Source organism: Colossoma macropomum, unplaced genomic scaffold (assembly GCF_904425465.1).
Source record: "Colossoma macropomum unplaced genomic scaffold, Colossoma_macropomum, whole genome shotgun sequence".
Lineage (NCBI taxonomy): Eukaryota > Metazoa > Chordata > Actinopteri > Characiformes > Serrasalmidae > Colossoma > Colossoma macropomum.
The window spans coordinates 25,319,896-25,347,086 of NW_023494794.1; the positions used below are offsets into that span (position 1 = coordinate 25,319,896).

At 41.4% G+C, this 27,191-nt stretch overlaps 1 protein-coding gene across 2 annotated transcripts in view; it reads right to left on the reverse strand.

The window, feature by feature from the left end:
* Positions 1–27,191, reverse strand: part of pappaa (pregnancy-associated plasma protein A, pappalysin 1a) — a 136,378-nt gene that overhangs the window by 49,669 nt on the left and 59,518 nt on the right. For both annotated transcript variants that reach the window (XM_036580669.1, XM_036580668.1), the window contains exons 9-14: positions 21,299–21,427; positions 20,692–20,783; positions 14,904–15,100; positions 2,977–3,084; positions 2,602–2,737; positions 1,565–1,778 (exon numbers count right to left, since the gene is read on the reverse strand). In XM_036580669.1, coding sequence (XP_036436562.1) covers positions 1,565–1,778; positions 2,602–2,737; positions 2,977–3,084; positions 14,904–15,100; positions 20,692–20,783; positions 21,299–21,427 — 876 coding nt within the window. The remainder of the gene's footprint in view (positions 1–1,564; positions 1,779–2,601; positions 2,738–2,976; positions 3,085–14,903; positions 15,101–20,691; positions 20,784–21,298; positions 21,428–27,191) is intronic.

The following is a 27,191-nucleotide window of genomic DNA, read 5'->3' on the forward strand; positions in this document are numbered from 1 at the left end:
GGAGGGGAAAGTTACATGCACTGGCCAAAAATAAATAAGAACAGTATATTCAAAAAATATTAAAAAAACTACAAAATTATTTTAGAATTTAACAATTAAAAATAATTGTAATTTGGCTACTGTAGGTGAAGAAAAACAATATATTGTCTTCGAAAAAATTTAACTGAAAACCGTTTGTAATTATATTTATTTGTAATAATATGTCCCATATGCATTTTACATACAATATATACACTTATATAGACTCTCTCTCTCTCTCTCTCTCTCTCTCTATATATATATATATATATATATATATATATACATATATATATATATATAGCATTGATGGCTTTAAACAGTTGAAATACTTTGCCAAGCTACATGGTGGTCAATCTAATCACCAGTTATTCTCTATAGTGTTTTCTATCACAAATACTGTTCTGTTTAATCTCTAACACTTCCAGAGTTTCTTAGTCTAATAATTTTGAGTAATTTACTATCACCATTGTTCTCACTGCAGGTTTGTTTTGAGCAGTTTTTTGTTTGCTTGATGGAGGAAGTGCTGCTTAGAACCATTCTGATTAGCTGAGAAGCACACCCATTATTGTTATGTGCTTATTCTCTTAAAGAAAAACTTCTCTGAAGCCAAGCACCAAAACAAAAAGCAGTGGGGAAATGAACAAATCACATTCCTCCCCCACATCCAAATATGTAACGGGAATGCCAGCGCGTTTGTTTGAAAGGCATCAAACGCTGAAAACAAGGGATGGAGCATAAACGCCAGTTATAATGACCCCTGTTAGTTAACAGCACTGGGAATAGGGGACGTGGTGTTTTGAAGAGGTAGAAGGATTACGGGAAATGCTCTACCGCTGGTAAGTCCACCACAACCTTCAGGCATGATACAAAGCAGCCCAGAGGCCAAAAAAACAGCAAAACAGGGATGTAGATCATATTTGGGTAATGAGTACGTGCATATGTGTGTGCGTGCATGCATTATAATCATGCCACTGAACCACTCTATAAAGCGCTCTTTCCGACTGATGCAAATCACCATTGTCAATATTAGAAGTGGCTCTTTCCATTTGCAAATTACTACTGCAATATAATTTACAGAGAAGTACGGCATTCACCCGGACCAAGATGTAGCAAGAAGGAACGATATCCCAGCTTTAACTAAAAAAAAAATAAACCTGAATATGGCACTTTCATATATGGCATAGGGGCAAAATTTGCATTTATTTGGTAGTTTTAATATATTATAAAATAATAAATCACTAATAAAATCAACAAAACGTAATTTGACAGGGGTCCAAATTTTTGCACTCAACTGTATAATGTTAATTCACTTAAAGGGAAACTTTGTCAATTGAAAAACATCACTATTGCTGCATCTGTTGTAAATGTGCCTAATAACCTCCCATAGTGGTGGAACAATAGTCCTGTGGTTGAGATATTCAGGTTTAAAGACTAGGAAAACTCCCTTCTGTTGAGGTATCTTGATGGGAGGAACTTTTGGGTGGGAGGGCTTCTTTTGCTAGCTGGCTAAGAAGGAAGCCAGAAAGCTAAGTTCTTAGCTCACCTTTGGCCCATAGGGTTGTAAATTTCATTGCTCTGGCAGCCGCTGATAGTGATGGGGTCGAAGAACTGGAAGGAGCGCAGGGCCACACCTGAGATGGCCACCAGCTCAGATCGAAAGATCAGCAGGATGGATCTGGTGTGGTAGAATGCCATGCTGAGGTCGTGGTTCACGGGGATCACTAGGGGGTTGTTGCGGCAGCTCAGGCGCCAATCACCTGGGGGGAAGGCAGAATGGATTGATATCTATGTTTCATTTAGATTTATTCATTTATCAGTAGGCCTTCACTAAGTGTTCTCCAATATCAACAATTATCAACAATTAAAGAGGAATTCTGACCATTTTTTTTCTAATGTTCTGCAAAATTACATGGTTATAATGTTAACAATGTCATTCAGAGTGGTTTGATGGGAAAGAAATGGAGTCAGAATTGTTCACAGTGGTGGTGATAAGAACCAGATGTCCAAAGTGTGTAATGCCTCTAAAAGCCACATCACATGATAATAGTTACATGGAACAGTTATGAATAAACTTCCAGGTGTCTGAAACTTTGTTTTGCAATACTTTTGAGGTGAAGTTTTGGCCAATTTATTTATTTATTTTTATTAAATATGTTTATGGCAGAGGGGTATGTGAAGGGCATCGTAAAGCAAAACAGTTTCCAAAGAAAATTATTTTTTTCCAGATTTATTGTTTTATTATTATTTTTACCATCATAAACATTACATGTAAAAACTCAGGATTCATATAGACCATCATTTTAGACACTAAATAAAATGGTTATATTTGCATTGTAGACATTGCAACCCCTGATTCCCAAAGCCTGCTTTAGAAGGGTATAAAAATAAGAAAATTAGTGAGAAACTGAGGAATCAAGAGTCCCAAAAGTCTAAAAAGTTGCCCAGAAGAAACCAACCAATCTCTCTATATTTCTTAGGCAAGCTAGCCTTTGATAAGCTATCAAGAAAGCGTCCATAACACTCAAATACAACATCTCAATGTTACGTATTTGCCTCTATTTAGATTAGTTCTTCACACACCTAGGTTGTGGATCTTCTCCTTCGTGTCCACCAACTGCACAGTGATGTTGCACTGGCTCTGGTCAAGAAAGCTTGTCCCATCTGCTGCCAAATAGATGATCACTGCTGCAGCTACCATGGGGTGGGAGAAGTAGGCCTGCATAGGGGGGGTATCACAATAATGCATTCATCACTGCTAGACAGCGCTATATAACAATGAATTCAATAGAATGAATAAATACAAAGCAATGATTTTCAAGTTCACCCTTGCCTATAGTTGCTGGCTATGTTATGTACATAGCATTTATGTACATGCTTGACACAGGAAGATAGGTATAATATTGGAAAGATACAATACTGTTATCATGTAAAGCGAGTGAAGGATGTCAAACTCACCTTCAGCCAATATCGGCGGTACCAGGTCACCTGCTGGGCCTCACGGCAGGGAAACCAAGCATACTGGGAAACACCATCAGAAAGGTCAAACACCTTGGACTGACAGGTCTGGGAGGGGACAAAAGAGCAACAAGTTAACTCCTTAAACTCTAAGGCTCATTGGTGGATTCAGACTTCAGTTGCTCACTCTCATAACTACATATGTTACATAGAAGGGATGTACCAATACAACATATTGCAGTAAACTGTATCGCAATGAATCATATTGCATCATACTAATCATAGTGTATCATTACATCATAAATGTGTGACTAATGCATGATATATAGCTATGTATGATATGTTAGCTTGGAGCTAACATTAAATTTTGGGTAGATGAAAATACTATAAAGCATAACAAGAATGTGTTTTTTGTAGTGTTGAATGCTCTATTAATGGAAAATGGAAAGACTGACATTAATGTAAGGCACATTTTTTTAAGCCACTTATTACTGTCGCTGTAGAAAAACATAATAAATCAGGACACAACTATATCATACTGAAACAAATTATGCAAATTAAGCATTTATTATGCAGCTCTATGACTGAAAAACAGATCAGCTGGTTTGCGTCATTGTCCATTAAATTACTAATAAGCCTCAGTATGCCATAACTCTAAGATTTAAAAGGTTACTAACTGAAAAATAAACTTAGAATATAAAGGGTTTAAAACAAGCCCCATTAAGGGAGGACCTAACCAGCTAGAGTTCAAGGTAAATGTGCATGTTCTGACATGACATCCTCAAATCTCCAGATTCTGCAAAAAAGTGCAGCAATAGGTTAGTTCCTCCCATTATGAATTGTCACCAAGAAGTTGCGAAGGAACGCATCATGGCTTTTTTTGGAAATTACGTACGGAATGCTAAGCAAGTTAGCATCTGGCAGGACATGGCCTTGAGAGCTTTTGATCTGCCTTCCAAAACTAGAATCAGAATTCCTGAATTCATTCTTTTCCCCCTGTTCTCTCCCACCTCCCCCGCCTCTCTCTCTCTCTCTCTCTCTCTCTCTCTCTCTCTCTCTCTCTCTCTCTCTCTCTCTCTCCTTTGATAAATGTAGACCTTGGGACCAAATGAACCAGATGCAGACTCATAAGCTATAAATGCTTCCACACTCCTCTCTGACTGTCGTGTTTTTTAGATTTCTCATTCCATCAAAATTAGCTTGCAGTTGTGTGCTAAAGCCCCAATCAAAAAACACTGCGACTTGGAAGGTGGACAACTTACGACATCCACAAGACAAGGTCGTTCACATTGAAACAAAGCAATATGAGTTCAGAGATAGTCCCAGAGAGGTCATGGTGCTGTTTGCTATGATTGGCGCACAGTCATGATGTGTTTGTGGTTTAGATAAGGGCAGAGTTGGTGCTATCATAGTTAGAATCTGTGTTTTGAAGAAAGTGGAACAGGAAGCAAAAGAAAAAGGTGCGATCAGTGAGCAGCCTTGAGGAAAGTCTAGATGGCTCTCTATTGCCACTTAACAAAATCAGATTAATGTATTGTCTTTTTCAGTGGTTCTTGAAAATACACAAAGGACACAGAAACCTATGCTCCATGACATGACACAAGGACACCTAGTTTTTGCTGTTTCCACTGATTCAATGAAACTGGATATGAGTAATCTGAGCTCCTGTGGAAACTTCCCAGAGAAAACCGGTGGTATCTGCCTCAAAGATCTGTTGATGAGACTGATGTGTGGAGATGTACCACGGGCAGGTTGAAGGTCAGGACAAGGTGAAAGCCAGAGGTTTGCCCAATGTGACTACACCAGCTCCTATTATTCCCACTGGAGTAAGCATAGGTAGCACTTTTTCAGTGTGCCTCTTAGCATTTACCAAACGTTTTTACGATGAACTCATAAAGTCCTAAAATGCCTTCATACTACAACCACCACCACCAACAACAACACCTCCAAACTCTTGTTATATAATTGCTCTGTCTCCCACTGTACAGCCTCCCCCAAATGGAGTTGTCATTATTTTGATTTGGTTGTTAGGGAGAGTAAATAAATCCAGACACCAGGAGACCCCCCCGGTCTGGGGGGAAGGCTGCCCAGAGGCGGGGAGAGGAAGTCTCCCTGTGGACAGCATTTCAGCCCTGTGACATCACTGCTAAACCACAACACAGCAGCCAAAGCAAGGTCTAACATAAGCAACGCACGGGGGAAAATAAACCAATAAAACAAATGATGTACAATAAATCGTCAGAAACCACAAGTTGCAAGAATGCGAGGGGAGGTAGTAAAAAAGTAAAAAAGGAGGTGGAAGAATAAGCTAAATGTTCCGAGCTTGTTGAGACTTGCTCAGTTAGTGAGAAAAGGCTACTGAGAACAAAAACAATCATGCTACATTGCTTGATTACGACATGGTGGCACGAGTGGGGTTCACAAAACACTTCGTGGACCTGGATTCATTATGCAATAAATCATGGAATGATCACAAACACAGGCGAAGACAGTTCCTTATGGTTTGTTGCTCTTGTCTCAGGCTTGCATACCAGACCCACCAATATGATTGCATGCTTTCTATTTTGCAATGTCACCAGAATTATTTTTCTATCCTTCAGACCTCCGACACACAGCCGACACAAAGACAAAACCCTCTCCTAGCCATGCATGAACACGGTGCGAACTCTGCGCGCGCCCGCCGTGGCCCCTACGGTCCGCCTCTGCGCAACTGAATGTTTTGAAGTTAATTATAAGCAAATATCCCCCAGCGTTCACTCCTGAAAACAAAGTCGGCCTGGGATGGCTTGACAATTGCTTCCAAGATGTAATTCAGACCAGCTGTGCAGTTTGGGTGGGAGGGGTTCCTCGCAGACCCCCCACCCCCTCCCAACACACCACCCGCCCAATACAGACAAACATACATAGAAACACAGCCAAACCCCCTTTGTCTGTGGAGTCAAGATTTTGTTTGTAAATCACCACTTAAGATAAAAGCAATCCAAAGCAGGGTACTCTCCAAGCCATAGGGGCTGGCCTCCCGCACAGCTTTTCCTCAACTGTCTGACCCCCCTCTCGCTCCCAGCCTCCACTAGAGCTCCCACCAGCTCTCTTTCAACCTACATGAGAAGGATCCATTTGGACACTTCAGTGTTGCCCCAACTGAGCCAATTGACCAGGCCTTCTAAAGTGCATCTAGCAGGTTCTGCTATGCCTCCGCAAATGACCCAGTTAGAAGCAGTTTTCTCACATCCATTCTGAGAAAAAACTTTGTGGGAAAAAAAGAAAATGAAAAAGAGAAAAAGAAGCAAGACAGCCAGATAAATAACAAATGACTTAATTTTTTAATAAGCCTTGGTATAGTGTCTCCCACAGAGAAACACAGCAGCTGGGGGTTGTGCTAGGTCAGCCACTGCGAACACACAGCTCGAGACCCTCACAGAGGAATCAAATGTGCCTGATTTTCTGCTCTGAACTGCTGATTCAGGAACAGCTGCAAGTGCTGGCGCTGAGGCAAGACTTGGATCGAAGCAAAAAGCACCAACACTTGCTTCCACACTAGCTAAACAAATCTCCAACAGGTATCAAGGGTATTGGGCTTGTCTGCGGAAGATCCATGTCAGTCCCTGGAGATTTCAGACCTATTAGGACTCTACTGCATGAGGCTGATGTTTACTTTGCTACAATCTGAACCCAAAGTAACCAACAGAGTATTTGAAAAGCTGACAATAATAAAATTTTTGGTGCCATTTTTTGGTACAAATTTTGATAAACAACCTCACAAGCCTTTTGAAATGTGGCTGCCTGCCTAATGTTCCGGGTGCACATCCAAAGGCATCTTGAAGCATCATCTCACCCAAGCTTCTTCCTTTTACCTCATGGACCATGGAGCTTTCTCCCTTTCATTGCACTTTCTCTGCACAAATAGACGTCTCCCAGGGAGTGGACATTCTTGGTTTGACATATACTTGCAAATTTGTTTATTTTCCCTGAACACTTTGGATAAACTGTGATTTGTTTTTCCTGCGAAAGCTGGGACAAACAGGAAAAGTGCTTGCCAGCTAACCCCAACATCTGTGAGACATTTGTGGGGAGACCTGTGTGAGGTTTGATTCGCCATCACGACACACAAGAAACCCTGCTTAGAGCTTGCCACGTGAGGTAATATCCTTTCAAAGCCTCAACCTCATAGCCAAGCAGACTAACTCGCAAACCTCTGCCTTCTCCCATCTTCGTTGGTTCACCACTAAAATCCAAAAGGCCATATGAAAATCTGAAGATACATAACACAACCAGAAGCTCATCTATGCGCAGGCTCCGCCATATTGCTTTCCTCTGACCTGTCCGTGTCTTTGCATAAGTTGAGTAGGGAGGAAGGTGAAGTTTAGTGTCAAAGGAGAGATGAGACTGATGTCTTAGATGGGACAAGTACGCCACATGCGGCTTCTCTTCGTCTGAAAAGGCAGAGTGCAAAAAGGCTGGCTCGCACGCCATTGCGGGCACACTAGCGAAATGTGCGGTCAGCCAATGGCTTCCTGAGAGCGTTTCGTCCTTCCAGAGCCACTGGCCACGCTTCCCCAAAATCCTGACGTGTTAACAGCCAACCGTGTAAATGGAGGTTGCCTTTTAGAGCCTGGTCTCTTATGGGAAAACCAGATGGTCCTTTTAATGATAATTGAAACAGGAGAAGCCTCGGTGGTATGGCAAAGTCACTATTCCACTTTTCCTTGTTACTGCGCTCTTCTAGGGGAGGAGAAGCAAGTATGTACTGTAGTTTTTGAGAGTGTGTAAAGGCAACGGAAGTGGCTCCCTAGTGGCACAACTGCCTAATTGCAGATTCAAGCCTCTGCAATGCCATTGCCATCAGTGGTCCGGATGTACTTTAATTTTTGTAGAGAACATAAATGGCCTTGCTTGATATTTCTGGCTGGGGATGGCTTTCCCTGTACCACATCACTCAACATGATGCTTGTCAACATAGGTGTCTGTTAGCTGTCATTGACAGTCATTCACTTCCAAGTATATTTTGCTGTCCAGCAGTTTTGAAGAGATACGATGGCCGGCTTTATGTGATTTGATAGTACTGTGTGACCTAGCAAGTGGGTGGAAACTGGCCATAACAAAATCGGGGAGAAAAACTGGTTAAAAAAAAATCAAATCTAAGAAATGTTTAAAAGCAAAGTCTTGTGACAATGTGGACCGCCCTTGTCCTTTATCCACATTCTTGACAATACCATAAGCAATGTGCAAACTTTACCTACTATGCATTACTACTATATCATAAAATATTATATCTGCTTTGCGTAGATGATGAGATATTACTGTTTTATCATGTCAACCTTTGAAGCATCAGAATCATAAGACAGGAATTTGAATTCATATTAGCTATAAAATTTTGCCATGAATCACCTCTGAACATCTTAGGGCAGACTGACCAACACATGCAGCACATATCTTTAAGCATTCCCTTTAAGTGGCATAAACAGCCAATGGCATGTGAAATACTCCTGCTGCTTTTGAGCCCTCCACCTCTCTTTGCTTCAGCAAAACAACCTCACACGCATCCTTCTAAACGCCTTAGCAAATGCAGCAAGCTTCCAGACAAACACAAAACTGTCCAAAGCCTGCAGGAACACAGAGGCCTAGCCGCACCAATATCTCACACAAACACGTATGCGAAAGCATAGCTGAAAACCATTATCCGAAAGTGAACCTGCAATGAAATGGGGTGTTACTAATGTGACCTTGCGGCCGCTCGGCACTTGCAGGGAGAGCTCCGTTAACGTTAGCATGCAGAGATCTCCACTCTGCCGTCATCGCCCCTCATGCGCCTCTGGGCCAATGGGGCTTGCGTCAGCGCTCACTGTGGTGCAAGGACTCCAGAGAGATCACCTGCCCAAGCCCCAGCTCTCTACTATGCTAACACATGCTTGTTGTTAACCTGAGCGCTGAACAAGGCGCTGGCAAATTCCCCACAGACTGATGTCGGCTAAAAGCATCGTCCCAGCGGTGCAGCTCTGTGAACAAGATGTTCTGTTCGAGTGCCCAAGACATATTACATGGTAGGACTATGTGTCCTACTCCTGCTCTGCCAGGTGTAGGATGTGGGGCTACCTCGATTAACCTCGCACTGCAAGGACCGATGAGCGCAAGAGACAGGGCTGTTTAGGAAAGAGATAAATCATCTCAATAATTTTGTGTCACTAGTAATTCTGGCTCATAATTACTTGAAGTGTGTTATGTGAAAATATCATTAGCGCTGTTTATTGTGCTCTTGCCCAATGCCCTTCACTTTCCTGGTGAAGGTTCCAAGTGACTAAAAAAGCTAAAATTTAATTATAAGAAACTGGTCAGAGATAATAAATGCCATTTAACTTTTACAGTGTGTGGCTAGTTATAACATAGATTGTTCTTGGACTGTTAGAAAGTGGATGCCAAATTTTGGAATTTTTCCATTGTCCTTTTGGTTTCATGCAACAACTGCCACAATAACACAGGAAATGCAATATAAATGCAATCAAAAACACTCTGAAGTATGTCCTCTCAAAAATGCCAAAACATGACCTCACATTTCCACAATACAGATAACAATCAGTATTGCATAATCAAAGTACAAACAAAACCTGTGCCTTGACAAAGACATGAGATGAGCCATAAATCAGGATGTCAGCGTTGCTGCCTCATTCTGGATGATTTATTTTGCAAAGCCTGCTCCCTCTTTGCAAAGTTATTTCCGTCAACACGACTGCCCCTTGACATCATCCGCCATCATCTTAACCTCAAGCCATGACCTAATTTCAAAGCTTGGTTGGAATTTGAAAGGAAATGATCAATAACCATGAAAGATGCCCTTTGACACTTCAGCCTACTGGAAATCTGTGATCCCACTCATTTTTTATGGCGCCCTCTAAACCAATGGAATGTTGTGCAAAATTACTCAAGCAAATGGTGACTTTGAATCCAGCATAGAGCCTTTTTGTCTCTCCGAAAATTCCCCTATTTGCCCAGATGAGAGGTCCTCAATAAAGCCTTTTTAATAAGGATGCGGGCGAGTTACTGCTGGTAATCGCGCCGACATGCAGAATACTCATCAGTGGCACTTTAACTATGCCAAAGGAAAAAAAGAAAGAGTGAATTGAGCGTCTGTTGAACGTCTTTGTTTAACTGCTGTGTGTAAAGCAATTCAAAAACATCAGCTTACAGCGCCATCAAATCATCACTTGATATTGTGTATCTACAATATGAATCGATTTGAGAGCCACCGCAAGATATATGGGAAAGAGTGATAGATATAATCTACAGACCAAAACCCCCTTTTCACATGAAGTGGTGCAAAACAAAGGCATACTGTATGTAGCTTCTTGACCAAAAAGCCTCACTTCCTCTATTGTATAATCACAGTGCTCTGTGTGAATGTGTAAAACATGCAACAACGAAAAAAAAAAGGCTCGATTCCTCCATCGCTGATGTTGTAAAATTGAAGTAGGCGGTCAGGGAAGCAGGGACAGTGAACAGGATATCAGCCTTGGCAATGGACAGCATCAATTCGGGAAGTTCTGCATGGTGGCTGTCTGTATATTTTCATACCCAAGTACACAACCTGCTCGCTGCATGGCCTGGGAATTGGACCGGCTGACCAGACTTCTCTAACGCACCAGACCAGAAGCCTCCCAGATTTTTCTGGAAGCATGTAGCAAGAAAGCCACGGTTCACACACATTCTGCAGAGGCCGACGTACTGTAATGCTGACGTTGGGACGAGTTAAGCATCTTGAATGGCGCGGGTCAAGACAATGAGCATGTAAAAAATCGGTAAAGTGCTGGTGGGTTGCTGTTGCGAAGCCAGGCCAAGAACATTTCTACCCAGCCCACACAGAGAGCAAGAAAGACATCCTGTTCTTTCTACTTATGAGATACACACACACGGTCTTTAAACCGTCTGACGGTGAAGGTTTTCGACTCACTATTGTGTGTGTGTGTGTGTTCTTGCATGTGGCTTTCACAATGATGAAAATCTGCTCCTTTGACCTAAAAGGCTGTGTGTTCTTCACGGCAGATAGCTAGCAGCCATGGCTGCAGGCCCGTTGGCATCTTCCACACAGACACAATCCCCTCTCCTTCCCCTCCCCCCATCCTCTCTTCCACGGGCTCCTTTCATGCATCCGGGCTGATCCCTATCGACTAACCTCATTCCCCACGGGGAACTGGCTCAACACAGCCTTTGAAGGGAGCAGGACCTAGCCTGAGACCTTCGGAAGGTGGGGGGACACAACAAGCAGCAGAGGAAAGCAGCAAAACAACAAAACAACAGCAAGTATGCATCTTGGTGCAGGTACCTTTGACGGCTGTCGGGACATCATCAAAAGGCCCAGATAGAGCAGGGCAGGGCTGTGTTTACCACACAGCTACTTCTGAAGGCCTCTAGGCCTCACACGCAGTTTCTGATTGGAGCTGATGTGATATGCCACAGATATGGAATCTCAAAGCCACTTGATGGAATGATCACGTGGATAAGGTGCTCAGAAGTCTGGGACTGGGCAGGGCAGGCATCCATTTCTGCACAAAGGCTGTGGTGTCTATTCTAAGGCAGTTCCTCTTGTGCACTTTGAGAGGACCTTGACTGACAACTGGTTGAGAGCAAAATCTCCGAAGACAAACTGTTTTCAGTTGACAGTTGAAGTCAGTGACATAACTGGGTGGCCAAGGTGTGGGCAGGAGTGGCCAGTGCCACCTTGGAATGAACCACAGCCACCCCAGTTCTGGAAAGTGAGACATCATTGATAAAGCATCAATTATGCTTCATGGTGAAAATCTGCCCTCAGGGTAAATATCGATCAGTTATGAGAGCCTGATGACGCTGCAATGAATATCTTGCTGTGATACACTAATTTGTTCAGCAAACATGCGAGTGAATGTGCGCTGGGTCCCTTTAGAGGTGCTACTCTGTGAGCTACATTGTGAAGTAGGCTATTGATGAGAAATGATGGACAGACTTATGTTATGTTCAGAGAAAAAACAAGGCATCATTTTTTATGGCATTTTAATACAGTAACACTGTATTATTTTATATTTGTCTTTTCTTAACGGTGTGTCACCCCAATTAATACTCTGGGTCTTATCTGGCTGCCCCATTGTAAAATATCTGGCTACGCTCCTGGTTCTGGGTTGAGTGGACCTACAGCGGACCATCGCTAACACTTTGCTGTATGGTCCTGTTCATAAGGCTACGTGACACCTACGAAAGCTCATAACGACAGCTGACATAACCCTACATAAATGTTTATAAATACTTTTTCCAATAGGCATCATTTACTAAGACGGTTACACTTGCCAATTTTGATCAAAGAAGCTTTTATGACAGATGACACCTATTGCAATAAGCATTTATAAACATTTATGTAGGGTTATGCCAGCTGTTGTGATGAGCTTTTGTAGGTGTCATGTAGCCTTATGAACAGAACCCTCAGAATACATTAGACTTGAATAGAAAAGAAGTAAAAAAAAAACACATTTGCAGATTTATCTGTGTGGCTTTGATCTCCTCCAGCTGAACCGAACTCCACTGGCTGACCCAGCCCCAGCATAACCGAAACTGGCCTGGCTGGGAACGGGGCCAGGACGTTGTGCGCGAGGGCTGTCTGACACCAGGGTCAGTGTGTAATTTCGAGTGCAGGACAGTTTTAGTGTCTTCTTCACTCTGGAGATGTTATCTTCAGGCTCACAAGCAGCAAACAAAGGACATCTTCGTGCCAAGCCTCAAGTTTCCCAAAAAAGAACACCCTGTCATCTATCCCTGCACAGTGGCAAAGCACCTGTCTGCCACAAGGAGAGGCTTACGAGATAGAAAATTTATGGAAAACAGTCATAAATGCAGGAACGGTTACATAATAGACTGGAAAGTGATGGTAAGAGGTTGTAGGAGGGGGAAAAGCAGAAAAAGTATAACAAATTTTATTAAAATTCCTGAAAGAAACAGAAATATAATGCCATAATGCCCAAACCTGTCATCTGATTCAAGTTAGACCAATCAGGAAGTTGTTTCATCTAATGACTCTCACCACAAAGTGTAAACGAACATGTCTGCCATACGTAAATCCTACACTCCTCATGCCAAATGACAATGTGTAGTTACAACAAAAGACCTCTTTCTTCAGTCTAGCACATGTACATGTGCATATGAGGGTATTTGTGTGTGTGTGTGTGTGCCCTTGCACTTGGAGGTCACACAGAGATAAGATCTGTCCACTTGATCTACTGGACTATGTGTTCTTCACCGAGGGAAATCTTTTAGGAATGCATCCTCTCCATACTGTGCTTTCTCACAGGAGGAAAACACTCTTTGAGACATACTTGCTGGGAACTCATCATGAGATTCTTTCAGTTTTGTGGTCCTTAATGTCTGACCATCATGTCTGCCGTTTGTCCCACCCTGCTCAGTGAAGGAGGCCACAATATGAAAATGAAAACCACAACATAGGACTTTCCATCCTAACACTAGAATTTAATGTGCTTTTGTCACGTTATGTAGTATTTTATATCTCTCAGCCACACTGGTTTGACAGAATTCATATCCTTTTTATGTTTTCATTCGTCTGTGCTCTCTCACTACAATACCCAACATGCATTACACAAATACATCATACAATCATACAATGTCTGTGGTGTCAATCAGTCTAGCTACTATACTATATCGCTGTTGTTGGAAGAAAACCTTGTTCATATATTTTTGACATTTTCAGTTTTTGACACAATGTGAAAATGCTTGTTGCTCTTTATATTGTATGTAAATTTCATGATGAATGGACTAAAAGAAATGACCCAAAATGACTTGGAAACAAATCTGGTTCCATTAACTTACATTAAAAGCAAAGTAGGTTTTTCCCTTCTCCTGTAAGGTTATCATACTGGAGATACAAGGTTTTATTCCCACAACAGTGATATGTAACTATAGGCTAATAAATACAACCAAGATATCATCGGTGTAAATCTTCCCTTGGCTGTCCAGTGAAAGCAGCTATTCTGTCTTTATTCAGTACAAAACAGAATGCAAAGACATTTTATTTTCTATTTCAGCCACCTACTTTGCTAACTTTAGCATTTAGCTTTCAGTAGTCTGCTTTTACTAGCTAACAAAGAAAAAAAATTCCAAAATCCACCTCAAAAAGATTATTTTTTGGTAGATTTTCCAATAGTCCCTCACACCTTCAAGATTTATCATCATAAGGGGACTGTCCAGGTCTTCAAACTCGAAGACTACTGTTGCACTACTTAATGTTCACAATAGTTATAGCAATGGCTACATTTCTTATGGTGGCCAAAATGTCACCTTTGTAAAACAGGGGCCGGATTCACGAAAGTGTCTTAAGCAAGAAAATCTTCTTAAATGTTTGTTCCTTCTTAACTTCATTCTTCTGAAAAAAGTTATGATTAAATTATTATACTTCAAATACCTTCTTAAGAATTCTCCTATTTTCTTTTCTTAACTAGAATAATTAAGAACAAGTGGTATTCTTAAAAAAATATTATGTTCTTAAATGTTTTCTTAACCTTACACACACTTGCCTTAGGCTGTAAGAGTTGCCATAAGAACCTTTGCAAGTTTTTTCTTAAGAAGGTTTTCGTGAATCAGGCCCCAGATATGCAATGTCAGCACTCACAGAGGAATAGCCTACCAATGACCCACTTTGGACAACATGGACAAATATAAGAGGATAAAGAAGATACCAATAAATTAAAATCATCAAATTTGTCAGAACATCATTTTCAGAATTGACATATTTGGGCCATTTTCAACACTGTTTTCCATTGAATACCAAAACGTTTATTTGCTCAATGTGCCATAACTAACAAGGAAGAGAGTCACAAATGTGCCAACACAAAGAGTCTTTTAAAGACTGATGCTTTCTGGAGGAGGAGCTTGGGAAGCTGTGGTGGGCAGGTGGTCCCTACCTTAGTGACAGCGGGGTATCCTGCTGCCACTTCAGCAGGGCAGTAGAGCCTTTCCTCATTGGATGCCTCCACTGAAGTGGCCCATTGGTCCAGGAACCCACTTGGGGTGTACAGCCCACAGTCCCTCACACTGGTCTCCCGCTCAAAGTCCTCACACACACCATCGCCATCGTAGTAGTAGCACATGCTGGGCTCGTCTGGGTGAAGGTGAGTAAAAGAGAGAAAGAGATAAAAAGAGAAAGAGGGAGTCATACGCATACCGCTCAAACAATAAATATGATAAGATGATATTTCGGTGGATATCGGTATCAGGCTCTGGATTGTATAGAGCTTCACTGGTCAGGACTCCCACAGGACCACCACAGAGCAGGTACTATTTGGGTGGTGGATCATTCTCAGCACTGCAGTAACACTGACTGTCCACTCTATTAGACACTTCTACACTGTTGGTCTACCTTGTAGATGTAAAGTCAGAGACGATAGCTCATCTGCTGCTGCACAGTTTGTGTTGGTCATCCTCTAGTCCTTCATCAGTGGTCACAGGATGCTGCTCACTGGACGCTGTTGTCTGGATATTTTTGGTTCTCAGTCCAGCAGTGACACTAAGGTGTTTAAAAACTCCAGCAGCACTGCTGTGTCTGATCCACTTGCACCATCACCACACACACTAACACACCACCACCACATCAGTGTCACTGCAGTACTGAGAATGATCCACCACCCAGATAATACCTGCTCTGTGGTGGTCCAGCAGGGCATGAGCATGAAAGCCTAGACAGACTTTTAGATGCTCATCTTCAATTAAAAATAGCTAATTTTAAAGCTTAGAAGTTTATAAAGTTTATCTGTCTTTTGAGAAATATCACTAAAGTTCCGCCTTTTCTGTCTCAGAGTGATGCAGAGAAACTTGTTCACGCATTTGTTAAAGCAGAGTTGATCACTGTAATGATCTTCTTACTGGACTTTCTAAGAAAACAGTACATCCTTAACAATTCATACAAAATGCAGCAGCATCCTAACAAAAACAAAACAGAGAGATCACATCACTCCCATTTTAAAAGAGCTGCACTGGCTGCCTGTATCATTCAGAATAGATTTTAAAGTTCTGCTACTAATTATTAAGGCTCTAAATGACCTTCAAACACCTGCTTACTTCACAGAGTGTCTGTGTCTGTTTCCGTAAAAAAATGGAAACATAGAGAGACTCGTTAAGTTATTCTGCTTCTAAAAAATGCATCTATTTAACTTATCATTTAATTAAAACTCTACGTCTCATAGTATTTATCTTTAATTTAATCTGCCATTTTTTATATGATTCTGAATTCATACTTATAATTTCTTGCATTACTGTTATCACCTGTCTGTAAAGCACTTTGAGCTGCCACCGGCATGAAACATGCTATATAAATAAAAAAAATATTATTATTATTATTATTATTATTATTAAACCAAAAACAACAAAGAAAGAAAAAAAAAGTGATATTGTGCCATTTCTAATGTTTGTCCATGCGAAAACGTAAGTAAACTGAACATTAATTTCAGTTAAGTCCTTACTTTTGGGAGAAACAGGCAAAAAAAGAAAAAGAAGTCAATGCTAATTGGTGTTCATAGGCTTTCATTACATGTTAGCTACATTACCCTCGTAGGTCCAGTGCAAAACTAAAGAAGCAAAGTTCAGACACTGGACATGCCTTGTCTGATGGACTGCTTTTGGATTATGGGGATAGATTTTGTACGTCTTGCCAAATTATTGCTTTAAAAAATAATCTCTGCTAGACGCCAACGTGGATATAAAACTCCAAAGCTGGCTAAAAACTGGCCTCTGAGTTTCCTCTTCACGCTCCATCAGGACGAGGCAGTAACAGGAGTTTGAACCCGCTGACACGCTGGGCGGGGAAAAAAAAAGAGGGGAAAAAAAGGTGAGGAATTCTCCTGCCAGTAGACAGCAGTAGGTGCTTTTAAAGAGAAACAATGCCTTTCTGGTGTCATCCCTCTTTTTTCTCCCATCCATCTCCCCAGGAGAGAGGCGAAACAAGTATGTCCGGTCAGTGCTTGTGAGTGTGTATGGACATGTATTTCAGTTTACTATAGCTTTATATCAGTATACCAGTCTATAGCAAACATTTTAGTGGAGGTAACAGCAAAGTGCATAACCGTTATTCAATTAATTCATACATCATCACTGTCAGAAGCCAACTTAGGATCTCCAGATCTCCAGGGTAACTTTACAAGAGAAGGGAAAAAAGCATTAAATTTGACTGGAAGTTAAGGAACAAGATCTTTTTTGAAGCAATTTTGGACGATTTCTCGATTTCTGTTGGTATCTCTATTATGTCTGGTTCCATTGACTTACATTAGAAGTAAAGTAGGTTTTTTCCTTCTCCTGTAAAGTTCTGATAACAGTGCTATATATATATATATATATATATATATATATATATATATATATATATATATATATATATATATATATATATATATATATATATATCACTGCTGTCAGGACAAAACCCTGTATCTTCATTTTTGTCATTTTTCAGTTTTTGACATAATTTGAAAATGCCTGTTGTTCTTTACATTATGGGTGAAATTAATGATGAATAGACCAAAAGAAATGACCCAAAATTACTCTGAAAAAAGTCTGGTTCCATTGACTTACATTAGAAGTAAAGTAGGTTTTTTCCCTCTCCTGTAAAGTCACCATTTTGGAGACACAAGATTTTGTTCCAGCAATATATATATATATATATATACGCTTGAAATTCCCTGCATGTCTTATTCCAGGCAAATAAAATAGACTGTGATTCTGATTTAGATTCCGACAACAAAAATGAAACAAATGCACAGAGAAAAAGGAGAAAAGGTGCGAAAAGAGAGCCAGAGGAAAAGGATCTGATGAATTTGTCAGATTAAGATCTATCGTCCTTATTTAGAGAGAAACAGAGACGGAGAGAGAGAGTGAGAGAGACAGACAGAGACAAACACAAGGAGAGAGAGAAAGAGAGAGAGGGATGGCTTTTCCAGACGCTGTAGCTGGAGACCGCTCTCACTCCTTCAGTCTCCATCTTCTTCCTGCTTCCTTCTCCATCTGTCTGTCCCTGCATCTCTTCTTTCTTTACTCTCTGTCTCTCTCTCTCTCTCTCTCTCTGTTCTCCCCCTTTCCCCACCACTCACACTCACATTCTCTCCATCCTCTCCCTTGCTTTCTCAATTCTTCACTTTATCCTTCCTCCATTACATCCCCATCACCTCTTTTTTCTTTCCATCCTCTTTCTCATGCTCATTCTGCTTCTGGCCTTCCATTTCTCCCTTTTCTTGCTTGTCTTTTTCTTGCTCTCTCTCTCTCTCTATCTCTCTCTTTCTCTCTCTCTCTCATTCTCCCCCTTTCTCTCTGTTCTTGTTTTCTTATCTCTCACACGGTATGTGTCTTTTTCTTCTTTCTCTTCTCTCTCTCTTCCAGTCTCTCTCTCTCTCTCTCTTTCGCTCTCTCTCTTGTAGTCTCTTTCTCTCTTTCACTCTCTTTTTCTCTCCGTCTCTGTCTCTCCTTTTTTCTCCGTCTTTCAATCTCTCTCTTTCCCTCTCTCCTCCCTCCCTTTCAGTCTCTCTCTCTCCCTTTCCTTCTCTTTCTTTCTCTTTCTCTTTTGCTCTCTTCCTCTCTTTCTCTCCCTCTCTGTCTCTCCCTTTTTCTCTCTTTTCTTCTCTCTCTTTCTCTCCCCCCTCTTTCAGTCTCTCTCTCTATCTTTCTTTCTCTTTCTTTCTCTCTCTCTCTTGCTCTATCTCTATCTTTCACTCTCTCCCTCTCTGTCTCTCCCTTTTTCTCTCTCTTTCCCTCTCTCTCTCTCTCTCTCTCTCTCTCTCCCTCAGACTCAGGGGTTCCAGTAAGGGGGACGGAGATGGGCTGTGCCAAGTTGGCCTCTACGCAAATTCCAGTGCTCCCCTCAGCCTAGCTCTGCTGATGTTGAAACGAGGGGCTGCTGAAGGGGGCACTCACACACACACACACACACACACACACACACACACACACACTCTGCTCATAGCAGTTACGCTGAAAACACACTCACACATACTGGTCAACACGGTCCTTCTCCACCTCTCTCATCCTCTCTTAAGCACGAAGGTGTCAGAAGCACAAGCTCTGCTGTGTATCTAAAAGCCTGCACTGTAACTGTCATCTGCGTTCAGCTCACATCAATCTCCTCTTTGCACATCAATGAAATCATTTAGTGCACTGAATTATGATTCAGTATGATTCAATGCTCAAGTTTAAAGGTAAATTCTACAGAATTTTCAAAGTTTCTGCACAAGTAAATGGCTCCAAAATAAACAAAGTCATTCAGTTTTTGGTGCTCCATCCTACACTGTTAGAAATAAAGATGCTGTGCAGGAACATTTTTCATTCATTAAGGTATAAACAATGAAAATGTTCCCTCAGAGGTACAACAGTGGTTTTAATGTCCAATTGTGCACCTTAAATAAGTTCTTCCAGGTGAAAAGTTTGTATTTGTATCTTTTCATAACTTAATCTTTTAAAACAGAACAATAAAATAAGCCTGGAGACGAGACGGGGTGTGTGGAGTCAGTACAACTTAGAAAATATAATTTCAATGGATTATGGTACAGTTATGTTCCCTGACTAAAGGTACTGAGATGCACCCTTGAGAGTACCGAGAGGAGGACTGCCCCAGTGACAGTTTAGTACCTTTATTTCTGAGATTGTATGATCAAATTCAAATCATGGTAAAATATCTCTTGTTCTTCTTACAAACACAACTGTAGCATCGTTTGAAAGTTTATCATCTCTACTTTCAGTTGAATTTCTCCATTTGTTTCAATGAGATACCAGTAAGCAAAAAAGTCAATGCAAATAGCAAACATGCTTTTGTTACCGCTGACTTCTAAGGGTTAAGATAAGCTGAAGAGTCTAAAAAAAACCCATCCACCTGGTCAGGCCGTCAGACGTATGGTCAGAAAGACACAGACAGACACACAGATGATTTATCCATTTCTGCATCCAATTTCCATGCAAAAACTACAAATATTTCAAGCCGCCACGCAGATGTGACTTCTTCCCCTAAAAGTAGGCGGACAGTGGAAAAAATCTGCCTGCTGCCATCCCAGCTTTGACAGACGTTCCGATAGGTGCACAACAACATGGAGAAGTGGTCTGTGAGACTCTACGTAAGACTGTCGTAAAGGTGACATATGGCCAGAGACAGAAGGTCAAGTCCATTTTAGTTACTTAACAGTTTTTCTAGTGTTCGCGCTTGTTGTGGAATGAAACTGCTAGCAGTGTCCTCGAGGCAAACACCTTGAAACAGGCCGCCGCTTCAGATCCCGCCTGGTGCGACTCTTTTCATGTGATGTTTGCGCTGAAAACGTGTTAATATCATGTTCCCAAGGGGTCCTTTCCATATGTGGGCACCGCAGACTTGACGTGACATAAGTTTCCTCAGGCCAAAACAAAAGGGGAGCTAGAGCGGAAAGCCCTCGTTTATGCATAAAGCAGAAAGCCGGACTAGGTGCCAAGGCATCCGTTCTGAATTTGTTGGCCTGTTCTTTTGAATAAAATGTCTTCCAGACTTCACAGGGATGTCACACTGCTTGCGACAAACAACGGGCCTTGCGACGATTTCTTGGGGAAAATAACTCATTTTCATAGCGTGTTTGTGATTTTATAAAGATATTAAGCAGACGGACATTTTTGAACTGGAAGTACAAAAATGTAACTCTTGTAAAGTGATATATAAACAGCTGCCAGATGATTTTAAAGCCTTTAAGGACTCACCTATGCAGTTGAAGAAAGGCTCTTTCTTGCATCGACTGGAGCAGCCATCACCATTCATGGAGTTCATATCATCACACTGCTCACCTTCAGACCTGGAAGTGAGCATAGCATTATATTGGTCAAGATGTCCTGTTCAAGGCATGTGATATCATAAGACTAGAACCATACCCTTAGCAAGTATGTAAAGCAAACACGTAATCCTGGCCTCCAAGCAAGCAATTGTATCATCCATTTGTACATACTCAAGGTTACTGTGACTGTTATAAACTTCCATACTCTAGGGGGCGACAGTTATGCCTCTTTCTGTAATTACCTGCAATTATTTCAATCACCACAGCAGCAGTAAACATGTTGAGTGTGCTGGCCTACTTGTTGCATAAAAAGGAAAATGAACAGAGCATGTGGGGGATGCAACTCCTATTGTGCCCTCTTGCTGCAGTTATCAGAATGCATTGCAGAATAAAGTCACATGAATTTCTGAAAGACTTCGTATTTGCTTCCTTGTGTGTGGCCTAAAGATCCATAGTCGCCTTTGTCTAAGCATAAAATTTTGCTGTAACCATTTCTGTCCGCTCAGTCAATACGAAGATTAGTCTTGTGAACACACCTCTGGATGATTCCATCTCCGCAGTATGGTGCTCCGAGACGGTGAGTGAGTGGAGGGGACGGTTCACTCTCACCCAATCTGGACAGGGTCTGGACCTGGTACGTGTACACCACCCCACGTTGCACATTCCTAAACAACAATGCAAAAAATACACAGCGCTGTAACACTTCCTAGAATCCCAAACCTGGACCGTCTTCAAGAAGGTTGCATTGGTTACCCCTCAAAGGAAAGCTATGTACTCAAAGGCCCAATCTCATTTCACCTCTTGTCCCTACTACTTAGCCCTAACCCCTTCTTTTTGCACGTTCATGTCAGGGGTAGGGTGTCCCGATTTTTGTTGAGATAGGGCGAAGTGTTAGGGCTACATGGCTGTCCAAACTGAGGTTTTTCAGAGGCACACTCCAAACGGAGTGTTATGAGAAAAAAAAACAGCAAGATGGCTGAACAAGCAAACAAAGAAACCCACAAATGTAAGAATTTTATCCATTAAAAAAAATTACGATAACTTTTGTATTATCTTAGCTTAATGTCGTTTCAATATATTATGGTCATTTTTTCATAATAAGCTTAAAAAATCGCTAGTAGTATGATAATAGCTTGGTAGGTAGCTAGCTAATTTTCCCATCCCACCTTAAATGGTGCAGCATTTCTGGCACCATTTAAGGTGGTATGGGAAAGTTAGACCAAGAAGCTGGTGAACAGCTGACTTCAGCTTCATATCACTGAAGAATTAATGGTGGGTGATAATAAATAATCGTCCCTCTTTGAAGTCATATGATGCCCTAAATGTAACTAAAGCCCAGCAGTGATGAGCTGAACTTTACCCTCCTCTGCTGTCACTGCAGACTGGCAGGGTCGCCTACAGAGCAGCACTAGTAGCTGTTAATGAAGTGATGCTCTTTTTTATTTGAGGGTCCCATTTCGTAGAGAAGATTTCAACCACTACCCTTGTTCTTCAGTTCCAAGGGGCAAGGTGACATTCGAAAACAAGTTATAGGGGTAAAAATAAGAAATGGGTTTGAGCCTAAATGTCCACATATAACCACTAGTTCTCATTTACACTCCAAACCTACACTTAAATGTCTCTGCCTCACATAGCCTTATTAAAAAAAAAATTGGCTGGATTTCAGGTGGGCTTTTTACCTTCCTCTTTCAAAAAATATGATCTCAAAATCCCATTACAGGCCTGAATTAGACAAGCCTGTAATTCTCTAATCTTAGGTCAGCTTTCTAGTAAACCTTCATAATTCGAAGCAACCCAAGGCAATTAGCTGGCTGATTAGCAACAGATTCCACCTTTTCCTGTTTAGACCTCCTTTTGCTAGCCATCACTCGCGGACTACAATGAGTCATTACCGTTGCCATGCATATGTATTTCAGCATCGGCCTCTTGAAGCTTATCTGCAATCAGTTATGCTCACTGATACAAAACGGCATGCATCAGAGGGAGAGTAGGGAAATGATCCAAGCTCTGCACTTAATACTGCAGGCACTGTGGCTCTTTCAATTCTGCTACAGTAATAGTGATTAAGAATGAAATGGGGGAAGTTCATTGTACTCTGAACTCAGTCACCTTCAGTAGCAGTTCTGGAGACTGATAGTCAAAAGTGCTTTGTTAAAAAGTGAGTTCAAAGCTTATTATTGTTTTGTACAAGGTGCCATTTATCTCGTTTTGTTCCTGGCTTGTGTTCATCGTTTGCTGAAGGAAGATTTAGACTTGCTTTTTGTATTGGAGTTGTTTGTTGAAGAATCTAGTAACTGATTTCAGTTGGGAGTTTAGGTTGTTTGGAACCAGATTTTCTTCGTTAGTTTTTGCTGTGGCCAATTCATGCCCACTATCTAGGTCTCTCCCTTGGTCATCATGCTACCAAGCTGGGAGGGCGAAGGCTAGCACAAGACATATGAAGCACCACAGTATCTTTCTGAACTGCTGCTAAATGCAATGTCATTGGACAGCTCAATACACTTGGGGGAACATGGTTACTGCCAGTGATGTCAACTAATACATGTCCGCAGTGGCAAGCGTCATGCTGGGTGATGGGGCATCTTGGCTGTGGAAGCTGTGGCATCACCATAGACTGAATTTGCTATGCCTCAGTGATAGGGCCAATATTGTTGTACCTCTTAGGAGCCTAACCACAGTACATGTATTCGATTTGTGTTTCAGAAAATTCAACTTGCAATATCAAACTTAACTTCCATCTTAAGGATCAATCTGCTTGTTGGTTTTCTAGTGTTAGCTAAGTAGCTACAGTCTTCTTTTATGTTTAATTTTGTCACTTTAAAATGACAAGTTCTGACACTTCTTTCCCAAAACTTAAACTGTTGTTTATATTGTATTTTCGGGTGTGAGTGCCTGTTAGCTAGCTAATTTTGCTAACACAAGCTAACACTCAAAATTAAGATAGTGAACTAGCTCAGATAGCCAATAAACCCAGTGAAACCTTCAGCATAGGATCTTTTTGTAAGGTAGACATTACCTAAATCGGGGTTACACTGCATGACATTACCCCAATTTTAGCCCCGATTCTCAGTCTGGGCCGGGTCTGCGCTAGTCGGCTTTAATTTGCAGATTTTTGGGTCAGTCGGAGTCGACAGTTGGAGAGAGAATCAAGTAGTGTGTGAGGGGCGCCGACTCAGATTTTTGGCCTCCCGGTCGTGATTTAGACCAGTCGAAGTTTATCAAACATGATTGATTCTTTCGACCCAACTTTGAACGTAATCCAGCATAAATTGATCAACGACTCAATCTGAACTTCTGCAACAGCCAATGAAAACTGAGAGCAGAAAAGAAGAAAATACAGCAAGTAATCAAAGAAAAATGGTAAAAAAAAGTCTCTCACATGTGGAGCGAAGCTTTTTAGAGAGCTGAGTTTAAGGCACCAGCACAATCGAGTTTATGTACATTTAAAACTCTAAAAATTAAAAACTGATCATTTTTTTAAATCCATGATCCTCACTTAAACGTGTTTATCTGCTGCTTCTTTACTGTGTCAGTGCAATGTTTGTTTACTTGCATCTCCTAGTAATGGGAGAATGGAAGAGTTTGTGAGAGTTTGTGGGAGTTCAGTGAGTTCTGTTCGGTTCAGCAGCAGCTTAAAAGTTGAGTAGTGTGTGTTCCCTTATCGTTTAGTGTGTGATAATATTTCAGTCGCCCCAAAAATCTGCAAAAACAGTCGGTAGTGTGAGATGCCCTGTCTTTTTATAATCTGTTAAGACCTGTAGTCGTGTTGCGTACCCAAGGCCCACTTTGTTTCTTTTTATTGACTGGCCTCTTTATTACGATTTTACCTGTTTAAGGGAATTATTACTATAGTAGCTCTACTCTTACTTAATCAAGGAACTTGCATAGTATTTATCTCTTAGTATATATGATTGGGATAACATTCTTCCAACCAGAGCCCTTACAAAGCAAGATGTTGGAGTGGTGTTCTTTTACACCCCCTGCAGTCGTGTGGTATTGTAACCGATATTGGTTGGGATCGCTTGGGAAGAGTTGGGACTCGAACAAAGGTTCGGGATGTTGGGGTGGGGTGGATGGCGATGATGCGGGGGGCCAGGCACCTCTCTTTCCGCCTCCCACTGCGGACACTCAGACACAAACAAATAGCTGGCGTGTGGTTACGGCCCAGGATCCCACAAACCGGTAACCCAATCTGCAGCGTGCGGGCCAAAAACAAGACGCGCATTGGGAGAGAAAACATCCAGGCCACATAGCTCGACACCAGTGCGTGCAAGCGTGGGTTTTTCATGGGGAGCTGGTACACTTTGGGAGTGGATTCCTAAAAAATGGAAAGGCTATAAACATAGCAAACTTGAAGAAATAGATAGATCGGTGAACAATTGAATTTACAGTTATTCTTTTCCAAATGTAGTTGACCAGACCATGTTTGGTGTCTGAAGTCTGTAATAAGCAATGGAGCTAATGTATTTAACAAGTATATCACTAGGTCAGTAAGCTCAATTAGACTTCCTTACCTGGTGTCTGTCACTGTAATAATGGACTATATCTACAATAATAAAGGTATAGTTGGTCCATACTTATGTCCACTTTAGTCATTCTTACAGAGTCAAAAACCACAAAAGGAGGTCTGTCTAAGTTTACCTAACAACTCAACATAGTTTAAGGAAAGTGTGGGATGACTTAGACACGTAGTATGCATGATGCTAACCTGATGGCTACAAGCTGCGCTACCCTCATAGCTAGTGTAAATAAAAGAACCAAACATGTATTGGCTTACCAGTTATTTATGCAGCTAAGGGGAAAAAAGTGCTTAAGTTTGATTTTTAGTCAAACTTTTGCTTCAGTGTAATGATTTGTCTCTCCAAACAAAGATCAGAACTGTCCAGGCAGTGGTCTTTTTTCTGCAGGTCTTTATGGATGCAAAAGCTAGACAACAAGAAATATTGGTGTCTTTGAGCTTGAAGACTTTTGACAGTACTTTGGAAGAAAAAGAAAACAAATGGGTCCTTGATCAAGCCTCAGCTCTCAATCGAAGTCCACATAGCCAAACTGAAGCTCTCATTCTGGACACATTATGAGAAGAACCAATTCATTTGAAAAGACAACTGTGCTCGGAAAAGTAAACCTAAAAAAGGAAGAGGACGACAGCTACAAGATAGATAGATACAATCGGAAAAATCATGAGCAAACTATACAGAAGCCTCGAGATCCAAACAGAAGTCAGGATATTCTGAGAAACACTAACCAAATGGTTGCCAGGAGTCGACTTGACTTAACGGCTCTTAATAATAATACGTTTTCTGGTTACTCTCACAGAGGAAGCTACCAGTAAACTCCACTGAAGGCCCAACATAGTGTGGTGTACATAGAAAAGACATATTGATGGAGGCATATGCTGGGATTAAATAGTAGGTCATATACAGACCATCAAGTAGTATTAATTCCTGAATGGCTCCTCCTTCCGCATGTTAAGCCTGATGAATATCCCCTCCACACACATCCACACAAACACAGCCACCCACTAAGCTACTCGTACTGACATACACATCCGCCTTGACCAGCCCACTACTCTCTCAGTCTACCCATCCATAAAATGACACAAGCAGGCAGCCGCACGCACACACACACACGCGTCCGCATCGGCTCGTAATAAAAGAATGAACAAGAGAGGGGGGAAAAAAACATACAAAGGCCTCATTATTTGCATTTGCGTTGGCTGGCTTCCCCAGGGGAAACACAAGCCCTTCTCCACTGATTAACAAAACGACGCAGCCAAATTACCGGAGCGTTTGGGCACTGGCGGCTGCTGTTGCAAACACTGCAGGTTCACGTGAGGCCAAGTTTTTTGCGCTGCCGTCAGCAGAGTTATAAGGTGCTTGGTCTAATGGGCAGGGAAGCAGTAACATTTAATAAGAGGCTAAACAAATCATTCAAATTAGCACTTAAAGATGAATGACGAGGGCGGGAGTTTTATGCAGCTATTTGTGTCCATTCTGGGCTGAGAGCGCAAGCAAAGGGGAGAAAATAACTAAAACAGCACACCAGTGAAAGTCTCATAAAATGAAATGAGGAGAAAACACACACACACACACACACACACACACACACACACACACCCAGAACAAGAATTCACAAGAAATGAGCACACACATATACCTGCACAAACACACACATACACACAAAAATAGGGACTTGTGTGTGTGAATGTGTCAAAAGATTTATTGCAGGAAACCTTTTCCCTTTTTTTGAACAAAGTGTTCCATGTCTTTTATTTTTTTTTTATCCCCTTAAAACAACTTCACACTTAAATTCTCAAAATGAGGTACATGCATGTATGTGCATGTACAATTATTATAAAATTATCATTAAATGGTATTTTTTTTAATTAAGAATGAATGGAGTGCAACAGTTTGTGCACCCAATTCATGT